Raw genomic sequence first — 15,902 nt, forward strand, 5'->3', positions numbered from 1 at the left:
AAAGTATAAACATCTTTACATTTAATTAATTGTATATAAATTATATAAAAACCAAATAATTAAGTATTCATGGAAAAAATGTGGTTAATATTTCTCAATACGATTGTTTTGCCAATATTTTTGCTCAATTGAAAATGAAATATATACATACATATATACTAATTTTCTTTATATTAAGAACAAGAATTTAAGATTATTCGACTATTCGAATATATTGCTTCCGTGTGTTTTACACTCAGATAGGGAATATAAGATTCTACTATACTGCTTGTCGACTTTCTCCACACCTGCTGGCGTATTTGATTCGTGTTTAATCTAATTTGCACTTAGTTTGACATTATGGTGACTCATTGAACTTCCCTATGCATTCACACTTAAAATGTTTGACGATTGATTAGAACCCAATGAACGAAAGATAGGGAGAAATATATGTGACATAGCCAAAAGCCCCTAGCGATGAAGAATTTCAATCTATTAGCTAGGTGACATGAAGTGCGAGTGTTTGTCTGTCTCAAGTTTCGTTTGCTGTAATGACTTAATTTCGGAGTCTAAAGAGTTAATACCCTGTATTTAAATGGAGGGTAAATTGAGCATGAACGATGTGCTGATAACGGGTCTCACATTCGTGCTAGCACCAGATACCCGCCCCCTTTCTTCCACCGCCTCCCGCTGGCCACGGCAAAATGTTGTTATTTTGCCTGTGTGTTTAAAAACTGCACAAGATTGCTTATCTTGCATGTCGCCTCTAATTTGTATGAGCTGAGAGACCCGCAGAGAAATAATTCCTCCGAAGAGCCACTTTAAGAGAAAGACCCTGCTGGCTATCAGTGTTCAATATTTGATAATTGTTTGGGGGAAATGATGACAAATATCAAGGGAAACAGTTGTCAAAGTTGCCAGAGGAAAAGCGGATTAAATTGATTACGGGCGAGCATAAAAAATGTGCAGCTTGCGCATGTATGCTCAATTAATTTGTTTAAAGCGGAAGAGATCACGATAAGAACCCACTTCAGGTTATTAATGGGCCAAGGACAGCTCGGCGTTATAAATGGCAAAAGTACTTTAAGTCGATTATATGATAATTGCAAGTGGGGTGCAGCTTAAAAAGTTAAGTAAAGATCATTACAACTGTGCACTAAGAAAAATGCATTTACAGGTATTTTATATTTATATATATTTTTGCGAAAATTTACCAAGCTCAGATTTACATATATTATACTAAAATATTCGTCTTGCTTATATGGTTTAGTTATTTATTTAATCTATTAGTGAAAAGCCTGCATGCTTGCTGACTAGGTTCACACGGCATGCTAGGTTCTTATGCATTTTTTTATGACAGGTGTACTCGATCTTGCCATTTCCGTCATCCGTCTTCACGAAAGTCGAGATTTCGTGAGTGAAAGCAAGCTGCAGTTTCTTACCACTAAAATATGACTTTAAACTTTAACATTTACGGGTTTAGCAAGGTTAATTATGCTATTGCTAGTACAAATGACAAGAATAATAAGCAAAGCAAATGAATAGTTATCCCCAAGATAACAAAAAATATTTAAATCTAAAACTTTAAGTGTAAATAAATTAAACATAAATTTACATCATAAATTACATAAATGCAGCACTCGTGAATAATCGATGGTAAGCTTCATTAGTAACAAGAACCGCCTTCGCTTCAACTTTAATTTGAATAAGAATATGCAGCATGTGTTTGTCGTCTTAAGCAAGCTGGTTTCGTATTTGTCATTTGCATTTTCCTCATAACCATTTAGACTTTGGTCCAATTTGCCTTATTTGTATGCGGCCATCTAGGATAACCGATCGCAAATGGCAATGGCAATGGCCTAGACTATCCCAATCTTAGAAACTAATGGAGCTATGCGGGAGTCTCATAGTGCGGCTGCAAAACACGACCTGTTGCTCGTTTCCTGTTTAATTTGGAAGTCAGACAATGGCCTGAACCGGCCGCTCGCAACCCCTGCCCCTCCCCCCATCCAGCAGTCATACCGCCAGTTGTAGATGGCAATCGCTGAGCGTACCTGCTGCTATCGCCATTAAGCCTTGTACACACGAGCATTTATGTCAGGCAATTACAAGGCAGTTTGCAACGCCCCCAAATGCCGGGCAAAAAGGTGGCAAAACGGAGCGGAGTGGTGGCACATTTTGGCCGCAGAGCGCTCGTAACTCATCGTTCACTTACCGGGTACAATGCCAATTGCATGCACTCGCTAGAGTATCTCCAGGTCCACTACTAGACTACTAGCAGTATCTGTATCTGTATCTGCATCTGCGATCTGCCGCCGCGCGGTGTGCTTTGCTCTTGGTTATGCAAGCAAAGTGAGAGAATATAGCACTAGCACTCGGAGCACTCGATGAGATACGGGGAGTACGATCGACTGGGATCGAGGCGGTCGGGAGTGCCTCGTGGACCGAGAGTGAGAGTGTGGAGCCGGTAAAAATGTATTTCTTTTATTTGTTATCTTAAACCGTACAAGCTGTAGCCGCAAACGACTTTGTTTAGCATGGCACTCGCGGTTCGATCTGGTTCCCTGTAGGTCAACGCATTCTAGAGATATTTGCGGACTTCGCACAGCAACTAAAAACTATCGCACAGAATTTTGGACCGAATCCGCTCCAGTTCTGTTCACTTCAGTTTGAGATTGCGATTTCGAGCACGGAACGCGGACGGCGCGAGACGCCAACGCGACATGCACGACCTGCAAAGGACGATCGATGCCAGCAAACTGGTTGCGGCCACAAAGCTAAAGCTCCGAGCACGATACTAACACTCGGACCAGTACCAGTCCGACTAGCAGACCAAAAGCCAGCGGACAGATACACGGACTTTCAGGCGGACGGGCGGACCTAAAACTGAGCATGTGTTTCTGGCACAGAGACGGGCCCACCGACTGGCGACGCAACGCTCTTGCTATTTGTATTTGCACTCTGGTTGCTGCACCGCGAAAAAAGAAACGAGTGCGAGCATCCGACCTGCTCGACTGCTGGATGCACTGCACACCAACTAGGAAAAAGCAAATTGGGTTTGTACCAGATGCGGATACCCTTATTTGATACCGTTTTCATTCTTACCCTTAACTATGTTTTTTGCCATAAGTAAACCATTCTAAACATAACATAATTTAAACACAATTCTTACAATATGAACTATGAACTATGAAAAATTCGCCGCAAAAAATATAAGTTCCACACTACGGATACTTAATGCTCTTTAACTGCGTTGCATACTTTTAAGGGCTATTTTCCGCTAATACCAACAAAATAAAATTTATTTAAAAAAATTTAAATTTTGAAGGAAAATGTTACTTATGTGTTGTTTTTTAATAAGTGAAATACGAAATAACGTACAAGTATTTTAAATACTAAGTAAATATTTCTTAAACAGAAGCATTTATACGATAGAAGGGCATTTCTTTAATAGGTTCCCGCGATTTTTAGCAAACTGATAAGCTCGAAACAACGTTGGTATGTGAAGAACTCAAACGAAAGCATCTTGGGCAACAGAGAGTTACGGAGAGAAACGGGTCTGCGAGAGAGTAAAGTGCATTTGCCCCATTAATGGGGAGCATAAAACATCGAAGACATGCTCTTCCTCTCTGTGCGGTGCTCTCTTGAAATTCGCGTGTTTTTTTGCGAATCTCTGCGAGAAGCTCGAGTGGAGCAACTTTGTTGCCGTACATTGACGTCTCCGCCTGCATGTGCCGATCGTTAATTTGCACTCTGGCCGCTCTCTCTCTCTTCCGCTCTCTTTCCGCGTGGCGCGAGAAGAAGAAGCGCCAGATATGGGGAGCATCGAATCGGGTTTGGGCGTCTAGCCGACGATATAGGTCGAGCCACTCAGCTGGGCTTCGTTCGGCCTGCGCCGCGTATTTATGCCACCTTCGGAGACGCAGCGATTTGCGTGTGTCGCACTCGCATTTATCACATTGAAAGGTCCCCTTTCATCGACAGCCGTTATATTAGTCAGGATCGTTTATACAGTACGGCGGAGATAATTTGTCCGATGCTCGGCTCCATTAAAAGATACTTCCCCCAGGCGATGCACGCAACTCCCAAAAAGGTAACCAAAAACGGTCGAGAGTTCGATTCTGGGCAGTGACTCGTTTGCGAAAGGGCCTTCGGTACTTCGATAGTTTCACATTGGTGACCAAATTGTAGGGGAATGAATGGCTCAGCGATCAGAAAATATTAAAATAATACTCATTACTTAATCGTTTTTGATTCTCGCTTAGGGTTTCAGAGACAAAAGTTATTAATTTAACATTTAAATAAATGAAGTGATAAAGTGACTTGAATTTAATGAATTATGTAATTATTTTGACTTACTCATACAAAATTGAATTTAAAGAAAATTACTTACTTATTATATTAACTCTCAATACCATTGAGGTAATGCAAGAACTTAAAATAATTGCATGCCAGGGTACTAAAACGTATTATTTAAAAAAAAATGTACCGAAAGTGAAACAGAAATGTTTATAGCTGAGAGCGGTGGGCTATTGATTTTCACGAAACTGTATGCAATGAGATACATTTTTCATTCGAATCCGATTGTGGAACGATAAAGTTCACATAGCTTTGCAGACGCATTTCTTGCATATTTATACCTTGGATCGCACGAATTTTAGCCCACTTTATGGCGGAGTGTCGAAAGAGCTTGGCTGGAGGCATCTGCATTTGCAATCTCATAAATCAATTAGCAAAGAGCGGCGCGGGAAGAGTATCTCGCGGATACGCATCCGAATCCAAACTCGTTTGGCCGAGTGCGCTCTCAAAAAACGCCAACAAACTTGGGGCAGAACGGCAAACAACAAACACTCGGGCGGTCAGAAAAAATGCAAATTGCTAAGGAACCGGCAAATATTTATTTATGATCTGCTCTCTTGCTCGCAGTTCCACTCTCTGCATCTGACAGATACTCTTTTTTCTTCTCGTAGGACATTGGCGACCCCCGCATCGATCACCAGCGTTCAGTGTGTTTTATTTTTAACAACTCCACACTCACCACAAACGACGCATCGGTGGCAATTGCAAACATTTATACAAATTGACGTTTAGCTGTCGCAGTTGTCACCTCGAAAGCCGCACCAAAGATACACGACACAGCGACGACATCGGGGAATGCTGCCAAGTGCGCGGCGCAGAATTCTCCGGATGACCCGGCAGCGAGATAAAGGTAATCCAAGTTGCCAACCGCAGTCTGTCTCCGCAGACACCTCTCCCCGCTGCCCTGCTGCCTCCCATTGCAATTGCAATTCCCCGCGAGCGACTCGTGTTCGTGTTTTATAATTGTTATGGCCATTCTACAAGTTGTTGTACATTGTTAGCGAGTCGGAAGGAGGTCTTTCGGCTCAGTTTGCGGTAGTGGGTAGATAAGTGCACCGAGAAAAATTGCATCTACTTTGAATGCGTTACTTTAGTTTGAAAGTCGGGGAGTAAGTTATATACATCGCATATTAATAGAATTTTCAAACCATACATCTATAACCATATATACATAAATATTATCACTATATCGCCATTTTTTTCTCCGGTTTAACTGGGTAGCCAGTCGAGTTGCTTAGGCATGCGAATCGTACACAAGTCTGGCGCCCAGATCGCAAATGTATATCAACCGCCGCTGTCAGTTTGCATTTCCACCGAACGGATCGGGTGAATATGTACACGAAGTCAAAACTGCTTCCGTGAAATTGTTCAAGTTGCCATTCAAGATTAATGGGGGAATTTTCGGAGTTCATGTAAAACAATTTTGATTACACCACACTTAAGTAAACAAGTGGAGGGTTAAATTCCCCAGAAAAGAGCATTTGTGCAGGACTAATCGGATTTTAAAATACGATTTTCAAGCCATCCTTATTATAGTTAATTATTTTGTTTAAATATACAGAAGTAAGTAAATTGTTTTAACTTACGAAACATCTCAATTAAAAAGCATTTTAAAATTTTAAATTGCGGTCTCAAAGATTTGTGTGTTTATCATTTTTGGGCCGGCTTCGGGAAAGGCTCGCCATCCTCGTCCTCATCGCCTGCCTTTTGATCTCACTTCTTTGGGCTCTTATAGCCTGGCTAATTTTCAGCTCCCCCCTCTCGTGCGGTCGGTGGGAAATTTGAGATGTTTTTGAAGCCGAGCAAATTGGTAGCTTAATGACAAATGGGGTGCCAAAAAACGTGTTTTATGTTCATAACCAAGATACGCAGAGTTATTTAAAGCAGTCAGGCACAAGATTCCGACAGGCACACCAAAAAGGAGGAGCAAGAACGGAGCAGTCCTCGAAAGCGATGGCAATCTGCATATAGAACACGGCCAAAGGACAAACCTTTTAACCGACCAGCGGGCGGAATCCGTGTGGAGTCAGGGACCGGTGTTCCAGGAAGGGGTTAAGGGGTCTCGAGCCGAGAGTAATTTACGCTTGCATGCAAATTGAAAAACAGTCGAGAGCAGGCACTGGACATTGGGGGATCCTGGGGTGGGATAAGTTCCGGACTGGACCGAGCAGAGCTGATTGAGCGCCGGGATGATGCATTTTAAAACAAATTGGCACAGTTTGTGAGAGGTGGCCAGTTGATGTCGGTCTGGGTCTGGGTCTGGGTCTGGGACTGGTGTGTCGGTGGTGTTGTGTTGTTCGTGGCGTGTTTGTCACTCAATTAGATGCAACTCATTTAGACGCTCTTGCATTTGGCCGGCATTTGTGTGCACAAAATGTTAATCAAAGCCTGATGGGATTTTTTAGGCCAACTAATGATGCCATGCTGTGATGAGGCTGGCGCAGGGAATGGTCAATGGTCATTGGGTGGGTTCCGGGCGGCGCACAGACATATTGATGACAGTCGCTCAATTAATATGCAAAATTTATGCATGGGAAAGTTCAAAACAAACAGAAATACGCACCAGCAACATAGAGCTGAAAAAGTATGGGGCGCAAGAAAAAAGGGAGTTGGCCTGGCCGATAAAAAATCAATACAAATTAGCCGACTCATTTGGCTGTTTTTTTTTCTGCCCATCGAATTGAGTTGTTGACACTTGGTGCGTATGTGCCCCATAATCCGATGTAAGCCCTTCAAAGGAACCCTAAGCTGATATCGTGACACCTAATAAATGTGCCAGCAAAGGTTTTAATCTTAGAAATAGTTCAATTTGGGGTGACTTGCACCACATTGTATTTAAATATCAAATAAATATATTAACTGCGAAGGCTGTATTTAATTTAATTACGAAATTTGCATTAACACAAAGTAAGAACTCGGCGTTCTGCAATTAATAAAGCAATTACACTGATCATGCAACATAAAACATGGCATTATCGCTCACGATTACTTGTTTATCATAGAAAATTAAATAAGTAAAATGTGTGCAGATCGTGACAAAAGCTATTATAGTCGAATATTAAAGTTCTTACTGGGCTATTTTAATATATTATAGTAGCAAATACATGTGCCCCATTTAAGAACGTGATAATCGAGTGTATGGTCTTTAAAATTCCCGCTACTTAACTACTTAATTTTCCCTACTTTATTAGTTTCATTTTGAAAAGCCGATATCTTTCAGGATAGTTTGATTAGATATGGTGATACTAATGATACTTATCCAGGTACAAAAGGATGTTCAAAAAGTTTATTATATTAATATACATATAAAACATACATAGCCTTAAGCACACTTTCCCGAATACAAAAAGTTAATCCTACATAGCATCTATGACCTTTAGTGTAAAAAAATGTATATCCGTCACAACCACAGATTGTCAGGGGGAGCAATTAACCCTTTGGTCATCCGCAAGGCCGAAGCCAGGATACAAGTGAAAACTTTATTAAAAACCACTTAACGCATTCCCCTGCGCATTTGGTGACATCGCAGCAGATGTGTTGCACATTGCAATTAAATCAGTGGTCAGCCCGAGTCGACCTGTCCTGAAGGGTTGGTGCTGCACTTGATGACTGCCTGATGGAAAAGTTGTAGCGACAAAATAATTTCGCAGCGCACAAGGCCAGGTCCAAGGTGGGTGGCAGGGATGGTGGTGGGTGGTGAGTACATATGTGTGTGGGAAGGGGCGGAGTGCAGGTCGAGAAGTTCTCAGTTCCCAGATGATGATGGTGATGATGATGATGTGGACGATGATGATGACCTGCGCAACAATAGTTTGCATCTCGGAGATACCGAAAATGAAGTTGTTCAGCTCGGTAGTCGAGTTTTCTTGTTATTGTAGCTGGCTTGCCGCAATCAACTGCACTGCATGTTGCGGTTCCTCGAACAAGTCGCCTTTTCCAGCATCAGCATGCTGGTGTTTGTGTATCTAATCACATTAGCACGTGCGCATATCCTTTTGGCCTTTTGGTGGTACACATGCATAAGTGGCGAGGAGGCTGGTGGAGAGAGCTCCTGCTCCCCAGGCTGCCATTCAAGGCGAGGACTGTGCAAACTAAAAACATTTTGGCCGCTTTGTTTTTGGCTCATTTCGCTTGTCGATTTTGATTATTTGTCTTTGGCAGCCCACACATCGCACAGACTTTTGTTTTGCCAGCTCGCCCCAACTATTTGTATCTCAAAGTTGGCCCACACACGTATGCCAAATGCATTCGCTGTTTTCTTTGAGGTCTTCAAACTTTTCCACAAAGGCCAAATAGTTGTGCTGCTTTTCAGTGTGGTATGACATTTAAGTAGTAGAGCTGCAATTTGACCAACTTGTTTAAGAGTGCCAAATTAGAAAATTGTATAGTGTTGATCCAACTCAAGTCCACATCGCACACAAGACCTTTGAATTTGAATATGGATTACACGTTAAATAGAGTTGCCATTCTGGCGAAAACTGGAGTTGCCAGAAACTGGATGTTGCCAGACCAATATCTAAGACTTCTTTATAAGTTATACTTAAATATTTCTTTTAATTTTAAGCCCATTGAATTTATTCCAAACTTATATCCAGTAAAACACAAGTTTATTTTAAATGCAAGCAAATATTGTATTTATTTCTTAGCAAGCGCATTGAACAAGCAAGCAATTCTAAAAAGTTCTCTGCGAATAATTTTTTAATTTTGTTTGGCGGCTTTAAATCTCAACGGTTAACAAAGCGAGTTACTTTTTTTATACAATTTCTGTATATATACCTTTATGCAATATTGTTTATTTTGGTGTATAGTTACAGGTACTACCACATTAGTCAGCATTCACTGGCACATAGGTCAGGATAATACTGGAGTGCGGGGCCACCTTGAATTCCTTGAGATTCACGCGTCCAGCATGAGCAACCTGTCCGGAGCTATCCGCGTTGACGTTGTAATCATCGCTGAAATAGGACACGGTCATCTTGTCCGGCAGATTGTCTGGGATAGTAAAGTTGCTCGCTTGCGGCAATTCGGTAGGATTGAAGATGACAAAGTAGCCAGGGTTTCCAGACTTGATCCTGTGGAAATGAACATATACATAAAATTAGATAAAATAGAAAGAGAAGTGCAATTTAGCATAAGTTAAAGTAAGATTAAATGAAATATAAAATCAGAAATATCGAAAATTAAAATACTACTGTATAATATACAGGGACACTTGGTTTAAGTTTTTACCTCTGCCTTCATGTTGCAAGCATAATGAATTATACAAAAGTTAGTAACAAATACGATCGAGACATTAAATAACTTGAATTACCTGGAGAAGGCAACCAGTGGATCGGCCTGGTAGAAAATGAGATTTCCGTGCATGTAGGATGCAGTCTTGCGCAGATTGGTGATATGCTGGTAGGTGTTCTGGTCGACTTTCTTATAAGCTACAGCATCCACAGCCACCACGGGAACACCGGGCAGTAGGGATAGGAACAAGGCCAGAGCAGATGGATCCTGTGGGGTGTCGACATAGATGTCCGCGAAGTTCCACTGCAGCCAGCTGTCATTGCCCGATAGGGCGAGTGTGTTTTCCAGTTCCTTCCGTAGCGGCGTGTCTGGCTTAGATTTGCTGAGCACCTTTACAAAGTTTCCGTACATGGGCAGATCGATTCCGTATGCTCCAGGTACTCTGCTCAACTGATAAGTCTGTGGGTACATGACATCCTCGGCAACCGAGAAGAAAGCCTCGTCGGAGGAATTCTTGACGATGCTCAGGTAGTCATAGAGCACATCGCCCAGGCCGAATAGGAAAGTGGTTTTATTGTGGGAGTAGAAGCCATATTCATTGGGTCCCAGGCTAAAGTCCTTCGGCGATGACGAGGGCAGCTCATCTTCGAGGCTATCGAATAGCGCAAAGAACTTGGTATTCTTCAGGCGGAAGCCTCGAACGCCCAGCTCCACCAGATGCTTTAAGACTCCTCCGAACTCGTTCCTAACGATGGTACTGTTCATCCTGAGGTCGTAATAACCGTCTTCGAACTGGGAGAGCACATAGTTGTCTCCCACCTTTTCCCAGGCGCTGCGATTGCCGCCCACCTTGAGCCAGTTGTTGGGAAGCACTTTAGCTCCGCTCCTCCAGACAAAGGCCGATCTCATCTCCGGGTTTGCAATGGCATCCTGCATTAGCTGCGAGTTCTTTGCCACGTAGTTGGGCGTCAGGTCAAGTATAACCCTGATATCGCTGCCCTGGTACAGAGCCACCAAATGCTTGATCTTCTCCTCCACCTCAGGCTTCTTCACGTCATAGGTCAGAGCAGCTGGCAGCTCATAAATGGCGCCAGCGGAAACCAGTTTCTTGGCGTTCGCAACATCCTCTGGACTGCAGGTCTCAACGCTGGCGAACTTGGCATGTGGTCCACGCTTGTACCATGGAAGTGGCTGCGGAGCAGCGCACTTGGGGGCTCCGATGATGATCAGAATGGCGCCCACCAGCATGCCCACCCAAACGGCCCAGAAGCACACGAAGAAGATCCAGCGGAGACGCACCCAGAAAGGGTCGTTGGCGTACTTCATGAGCTCCTCCTTGCTCATACCAGTGAAGGCCTGAAATGAAAATAAATAATTAGTAACAGTATTTTTTATAAAATAATAAAAGGCGTCAGGGTAAAAGCAGAAAGTAGAGACTAATTACACATTAGTAATATGAAATACATATTTCAATAATCGCGAATACATATGTATGTTATATATATACATTAATACATTTGTATGTGCACATGTATACCCACATATTAATACATATTTATTGAATGACAAGCCAAGGTCATTAACCGGAAAACGAAATTCAACTAAGTGTAACTTGAATTATAGCATAAGCACATGCACACATACATATGTACATAACTAGTAATTTTCTTTAAATTATTTAAGTTGCTCAGCTTTTGAAATAACTATGTAACCAATGACGTCTACATAAGTATTATTATTTTTCTTTCATATTTTCCAATTAATTTTCAAATATGTATGTTCAACACTCACAGGCTTGCCTCCGTTGACGGTTCCGATGTCGATCTTGGCATCTCCGTTCTGGTGATCGCCCTTGATGAACTTCACCTCATCCCGACGCTCGGCCAGCTTATCCTCCACTCCGTTGGAGCCCAACATCTGTTCGTCGGCGCCATCGGCGTGGGCCGCCTTCTCATCCTGGACCATGTCGACTGAAAAGTAAATGATTCAACAATGATTCAATTCGCTCTAATCAGTTTCAATTAAGCGTAAGCACGTTAGTCTCAAGCCAACAGCCTTTCTCTGGGGAACTGAGCTGGCTTTGTAAGGTTAAGTCGAAGTCGAAAGCCACATTCCTCATGATTCACAGGAGAAGGGATGTTTTCCGTATGGGATTTTCTCTGGAATAACTTGCTGACGTCACAGCATGCGAGCCACGCTTGGAGTTTGCGCTTCATTGGAAAATGGACCTGTGGCATGGTCTAAAATCGATATCGCTTTCCGTGTTCTCTTCTTATCTCCCGTACTGATAAGCACACGCCCACCACGACCCCAGACACTCACAAAAAATGCAGATATACACTTTTAAATATAGATACTTAGATACATTTTCATGAGTGCTTCCAGTGAAAATTCGACGCATTGTTACGTCAGCCATACATTTTTCCCCAGATGTAGACACATTTTCTTTGTTTAATTACCTTTCTCGGGGTTCGAACTGGCTCCCACAAAAGTATCTTCGGCTATAGTTTTGTAGACCTCCGTAGAATCGGGTTGGTTTTCAGCAGCTGCGTTGATTGTACTATCGCACACGCCTAAAATAGACCGCAGCAATAATTAGCGAAATGAACGCTGTGAAGAATTCCTTACAAATGCCTCGCTTGTGTGGTATGTAAATGATTTTATGAGATTGAATACGGGCTTACTAGGAATTAATCTTCCCATACTGTTTTTTTTTTTTTTAAAATACCTCGGTAATTTTCAGTGCGTTTTTTCGCTGTCTTACAGAAGCCCAATGCTACAAAAGTGATTGGCGGGAAATTTGAACTGTTAGCTTAGAATAAAACATACCAGGGGCTGGAAGCGTAACGGAGCTCTGCAATATTATTAATCACTAAAAATGCTGAGATACTTGAATTTAATGTACTTACTTTGGTGGCGCCACCTCCTAAACGTATTAAGCGCGAAAATAGGTTCATGGCAGTGGTGTTTTGCTGAGCTGGTGGAGAGTTTAATTTATATTAATGAAAATTACTATGCTTCAAACAGGCTAGCCCAAAACCAATTTTTAATTAAATATTGTATTGAAGATATGTATTTCTGATGATGTAAACTCTTAAAGAAACATTGTAATTTTATACGAATTCATTTATAGTTACAGCTCACAATTATATATTGGTATTGAATGGTCAATAAACATAAAACATTGTAAATAGTTTAATATTAACACACACTAAAAATATTATACGCACACACACTCTTAGTTTTATTGAAAGACTATTAATAAAACTATTAACAATAAATGCGATATTTGGCACTGGCTTGTATTTTGCACTGTGACCTGCCCGATAAGAGCTCTGATTCGCAACTAAAGTTGCAGTTCGCTCTGGCAGTGCATCGCCCCCAGAGGCGCAGCCCCAATCCGAACCGCTCCTCGAGTTTGATTTAATTATACCTGTGGAAGAAACGCGTTCCGTGTGCGTAAGTACGATTTATGGCTCGCGGCGATTGAGATTGAGCCGGGCCCAAAAAACTACCTGTCTGCGTGGCAGCTTACCTGAGCTCTCTCGCTTGACCAAAAGCGAAGTTGGTGGACCTGGTTTTGTGGCCAGCCACCAGCGCAGAGCAAACTGCACTCGTCGGCGCATTCCAGGCCAAAATATGCTGAGTTGCCGGGTGTTTGGAGAGTCAGAGTCTGCCGACTCCACAAGGTTGCCGAATAGAACTCAAATTGGCTTAGCTGGGCCACACCAAAATTGACCAATTTCTGCATTACCCTGCATATTATCTTTGTCCGATTAAGAGACATGCAAGTGTCATTAGCCTATTAACTGGGAGCTATATATATGGCAGGCGGGTGCGTAAGCCCCAACCAAGTTGACAAAATGGGTTTTCACATGGGACGACAGCTGCTACTCTCCGGATTCCTGCTGGTGATGCTTCAGATGGTGACCCAAACGCAGGCCAGGCCACAGGTGATTGACGAGTATAATCAGTTCGAACATGCATAACTCAATCCGCCATCAGGATGTGATCACGGTTGCCGGCGAGGAGACGGAGGTGGTGATCAAACAGGAGGGCGATGGCGATGGAGACGACGATGACTCCTCCTCCGAGGAAACAGTCGAGGATTCCGAGGAAAGCAGGCGCAGGCGACGCGAGGTGAATACGGACAACACGCCATCGGCTCGAGCGGTCATTCCAGGTTTGCCAGATCCGGCCACCATAATCAAGATCGCTGAGCTTTTTCAATCCGTAGGCGAGCAAGTAGTCCCCATTCTCTTGGAGGCCATTCTTCCCAGCGTGGATGAAGCGGGCGATCGCTTCGCAAGATCTCTGCAATTTCTGAAAAACTTGACCCCTGCCTCCGAATTGTTTGGCGTCGAGAAGAACGAATAGACCAGCCAAATTTCAAGTGACCACCATGGAAGGAACTGGACCGGAACTGGTTTGACTTTTGTACATGCATAGTGCATCTTAAACAAGTGAATAATATTTGGATGTATTTTGGTTTCTTGAGTTTCTTGAAAGTATATTCGTTTATTTACATTATATTAAGACATGGTAAACATATTGTCTTATAAGAGGTATTTGTACTACCCTTAATTATTTTATTTTGGTTACTTCAATATATAAGCTCTCAGATTGTTGTTTAACCTTTTGATTCAACTATTTCATTTTCCGAACTGGTTAAAATATAATAGCTATTGAATCCAGGCCTCTCCCTACAATTTCTTTCGAAATTTCCAAATAAAATGTCAATTACGCTATCGATTGCATTCGACATGCTTTCGCCACACAGAAGGCTTTCCGTGAAAACTTTGTGGATAAGTGGGTGAATGGGCTTGTCTAGGCACACTTCATTGAGCCTGTCCAAAATTCCACTAACCATGCCATGGATCACTTTGGCAACCAAGTTCTTCTCTTTGAAAATATCCGTGCAGTGCTTATAAAAGTTTTCCGTATAGTCTCCCAATATAAGTTGTGTTGTTTGATTGGTTCTAGGCCGTATGACATTCGTCTTTGGTTTCACAAGGCTTCTATAACGACTCCTGATAGCTGTCCTGTGAGCCACGCAGGGCAATATAACTACCAGGATGCAGGACACTAGCACGATAAAGTGACGCTAAAAAAAGAATGCATTAACCTGGGGCAACGATTTTAGGCAGTACATTACCATATTATCCGCTTGCCGATCGAATTGCTTTTGATATTTTTTTCTGATCTCGAAATCCTTTCCGCTTTGCAAACTTTCGATTTTCCGCTTCGTGGTTCATAACTAATTTAGTTAGTGCTCTTTGTATACGACACCTAAAAGGTCTTAATAATATAGTTATGTTGTTTTTAAAGTAGTTTGCCCATCCACAGGCTTAGTGCCTGCATAAAAATACATCTCGGTTAGAATGTGGTAACTTTGGAAGCAGGCACTTCTCAGTATTCGGTGATCGTGTTCTTGAGGCTAATATTGGCAATTTATTTTACCACAAATCACGCCCTAGGTAATGAGAATCGATCGGAAGCTGTTCATTAGGTCGTAATGAAATAATTATGCATGGCGTCCTATCCTTGTTCCTGTCTGCTTATTGCCAACAAAGTATTGGTAAATAATTTGCATAAAGTCAGTGTACACGGTTCTGCTGGTTCGCATTCTGCGAGGAACCCTCAGAAGGGTACATATGCCCATGCAGCTTCTCATTAACCATAATGACCTGACATGCCTACTATTCCTGTAATAAGTCAACTTTGTTTTTCTGACTTCTTTTGGAGGCGTGGCAACTTCACATCAGTTCGATGCAAGGTCAAATACCTTTTGATATTAAACTTTTTGTTGAATCTTTTTAAATCTTATGTATCTGTACATTTTCGTGGGCCAAGCCTTCACAGGTGAATATTAAATATTCTTTGAAATTCGTTTGAGCGCGGCATACAGCAAAAATACTTTTAATAGATAAATTACAAAAACCTAGTTTAATACTCGAAACATACGATCAGCTAGAACCTAGCTCAGTTGATCGTCCTGTCCTACCGTCCGTATCATGGGAGATAAGCTATAAAAGAACTATACAAGTCAGAAAGATTGGGACAAGTGGGAAAGATTGAGAGATGTTGATGCGCCGTCAGCTTGTTCTAGGATACCACGTCCTCTCTAACCCCAAGAAAATATTGAACTTTATCCCACTAGCCAAGTTACGGGTATCTGATTTTCCTATTTGTCCGCGGAACATAATATAATGCATCGCAGAACTCCAGGACTACCAGCATAGCTACTATTGTCATTGCAAAGTCAAATATATGGATCTCATTAAATTTCCCGTCCCGTCCTCTTATTAAAACATTAAACTTTTCAAAAAGTA

At 42.1% G+C, this 15,902-nt stretch overlaps 4 protein-coding genes and 1 long non-coding RNA gene across 10 annotated transcripts in view; 2 read left to right on the forward strand and 3 right to left on the reverse strand.

Moving 5' to 3' along the window:
- LOC6727147 (protein doublesex) overlaps positions 1-3,010 on the reverse strand; it is a 45,172-nt gene extending 42,162 nt beyond the window's left edge. Inside the window, exon 1 of one of the 2 annotated variants that reach the window (XM_016175825.3) lies at positions 2,195-2,908. The gene's annotated coding sequence lies outside the window, so the exon portion shown is untranslated. Of the gene's footprint in view, positions 1-2,194 lie in introns of both variants that reach the window. The other variant, XM_016175826.3, reaches the window with a different exon arrangement.
- A 529-nt stretch (positions 3,011-3,539) lies between these two features.
- Positions 3,540-5,079, forward strand: LOC120285083. The gene is made up of 2 exons (XR_005544356.2): positions 3,540-4,072; positions 4,950-5,079. It is a non-coding gene; the product is annotated as an uncharacterized LOC120285083 (long non-coding RNA).
- Positions 5,080-8,948: 3,869 nt separating this feature from the next.
- Positions 8,949-12,886, reverse strand: LOC6727150. Of its 3 annotated transcripts, XM_016175824.3 has the most exons (8): positions 12,801-12,886; positions 12,480-12,547; positions 12,400-12,424; positions 12,030-12,143; positions 11,362-11,540; positions 9,650-10,926; positions 9,568-9,573; positions 8,949-9,410 (listed from the first exon to the last, which is right to left on the reverse strand). In XM_016175824.3, the coding sequence occupies exons 2-8, from the start codon at positions 12,525-12,527 to the stop codon at positions 9,164-9,166; spliced, it is 1,896 nt and encodes a 631-aa protein (XP_016033632.1). In that variant the 5' UTR covers positions 12,528-12,547; positions 12,801-12,886; the 3' UTR covers positions 8,949-9,163. The 3 variants fall into 3 exon arrangements, with proteins under 3 accessions (XP_016033632.1, XP_002102543.1, XP_039151868.1); XM_002102507.4 differs by lacking the exons at positions 9,568-9,573; positions 12,801-12,886 and having other exon boundaries at positions 12,480-12,542; XM_039295934.2 differs by lacking the exons at positions 12,400-12,424; positions 12,480-12,547; positions 12,801-12,886 and adding an exon at positions 12,199-12,217.
- Positions 12,887-13,411: 525 nt separating this feature from the next.
- LOC6727151 (antennal-specific protein OS-C) lies at positions 13,412-14,204 on the forward strand. Of its 3 annotated transcripts, none has more exons than XM_016176286.3 (3): positions 13,412-13,523; positions 13,576-13,753; positions 13,820-14,204. In XM_016176286.3, exons 1-3 carry the CDS (start codon positions 13,434-13,436, stop codon positions 13,945-13,947), a joined length of 396 nt encoding a protein of 131 aa, XP_016033634.3. In that variant the 5' UTR covers positions 13,412-13,433; the 3' UTR covers positions 13,948-14,204. The 3 variants fall into 3 exon arrangements, with proteins under 3 accessions (XP_016033634.3, XP_016033633.3, XP_002102544.3); XM_002102508.4 differs by having other exon boundaries at positions 13,413-13,523; positions 13,808-14,204; XM_016176285.3 differs by having other exon boundaries at positions 13,576-14,204.
- On the reverse strand, positions 14,015-14,818 carry LOC27209079. Its single transcript, XM_016184590.3, has 2 exons — positions 14,726-14,818; positions 14,015-14,674 (listed from the first exon to the last, which is right to left on the reverse strand). The coding sequence occupies exons 1-2, from the start codon at positions 14,726-14,728 to the stop codon at positions 14,201-14,203; spliced, it is 477 nt and encodes a 158-aa protein (XP_016033635.1). The 5' UTR covers positions 14,729-14,818; the 3' UTR covers positions 14,015-14,200.
- Between the last annotated feature and the right edge of the window lie 1,084 nt (positions 14,819-15,902).

This window comes from Drosophila simulans, chromosome 3R (genome assembly GCF_016746395.2).
Source record: "Drosophila simulans strain w501 chromosome 3R, Prin_Dsim_3.1, whole genome shotgun sequence".
NCBI lineage: Eukaryota > Metazoa > Arthropoda > Insecta > Diptera > Drosophilidae > Drosophila > Drosophila simulans.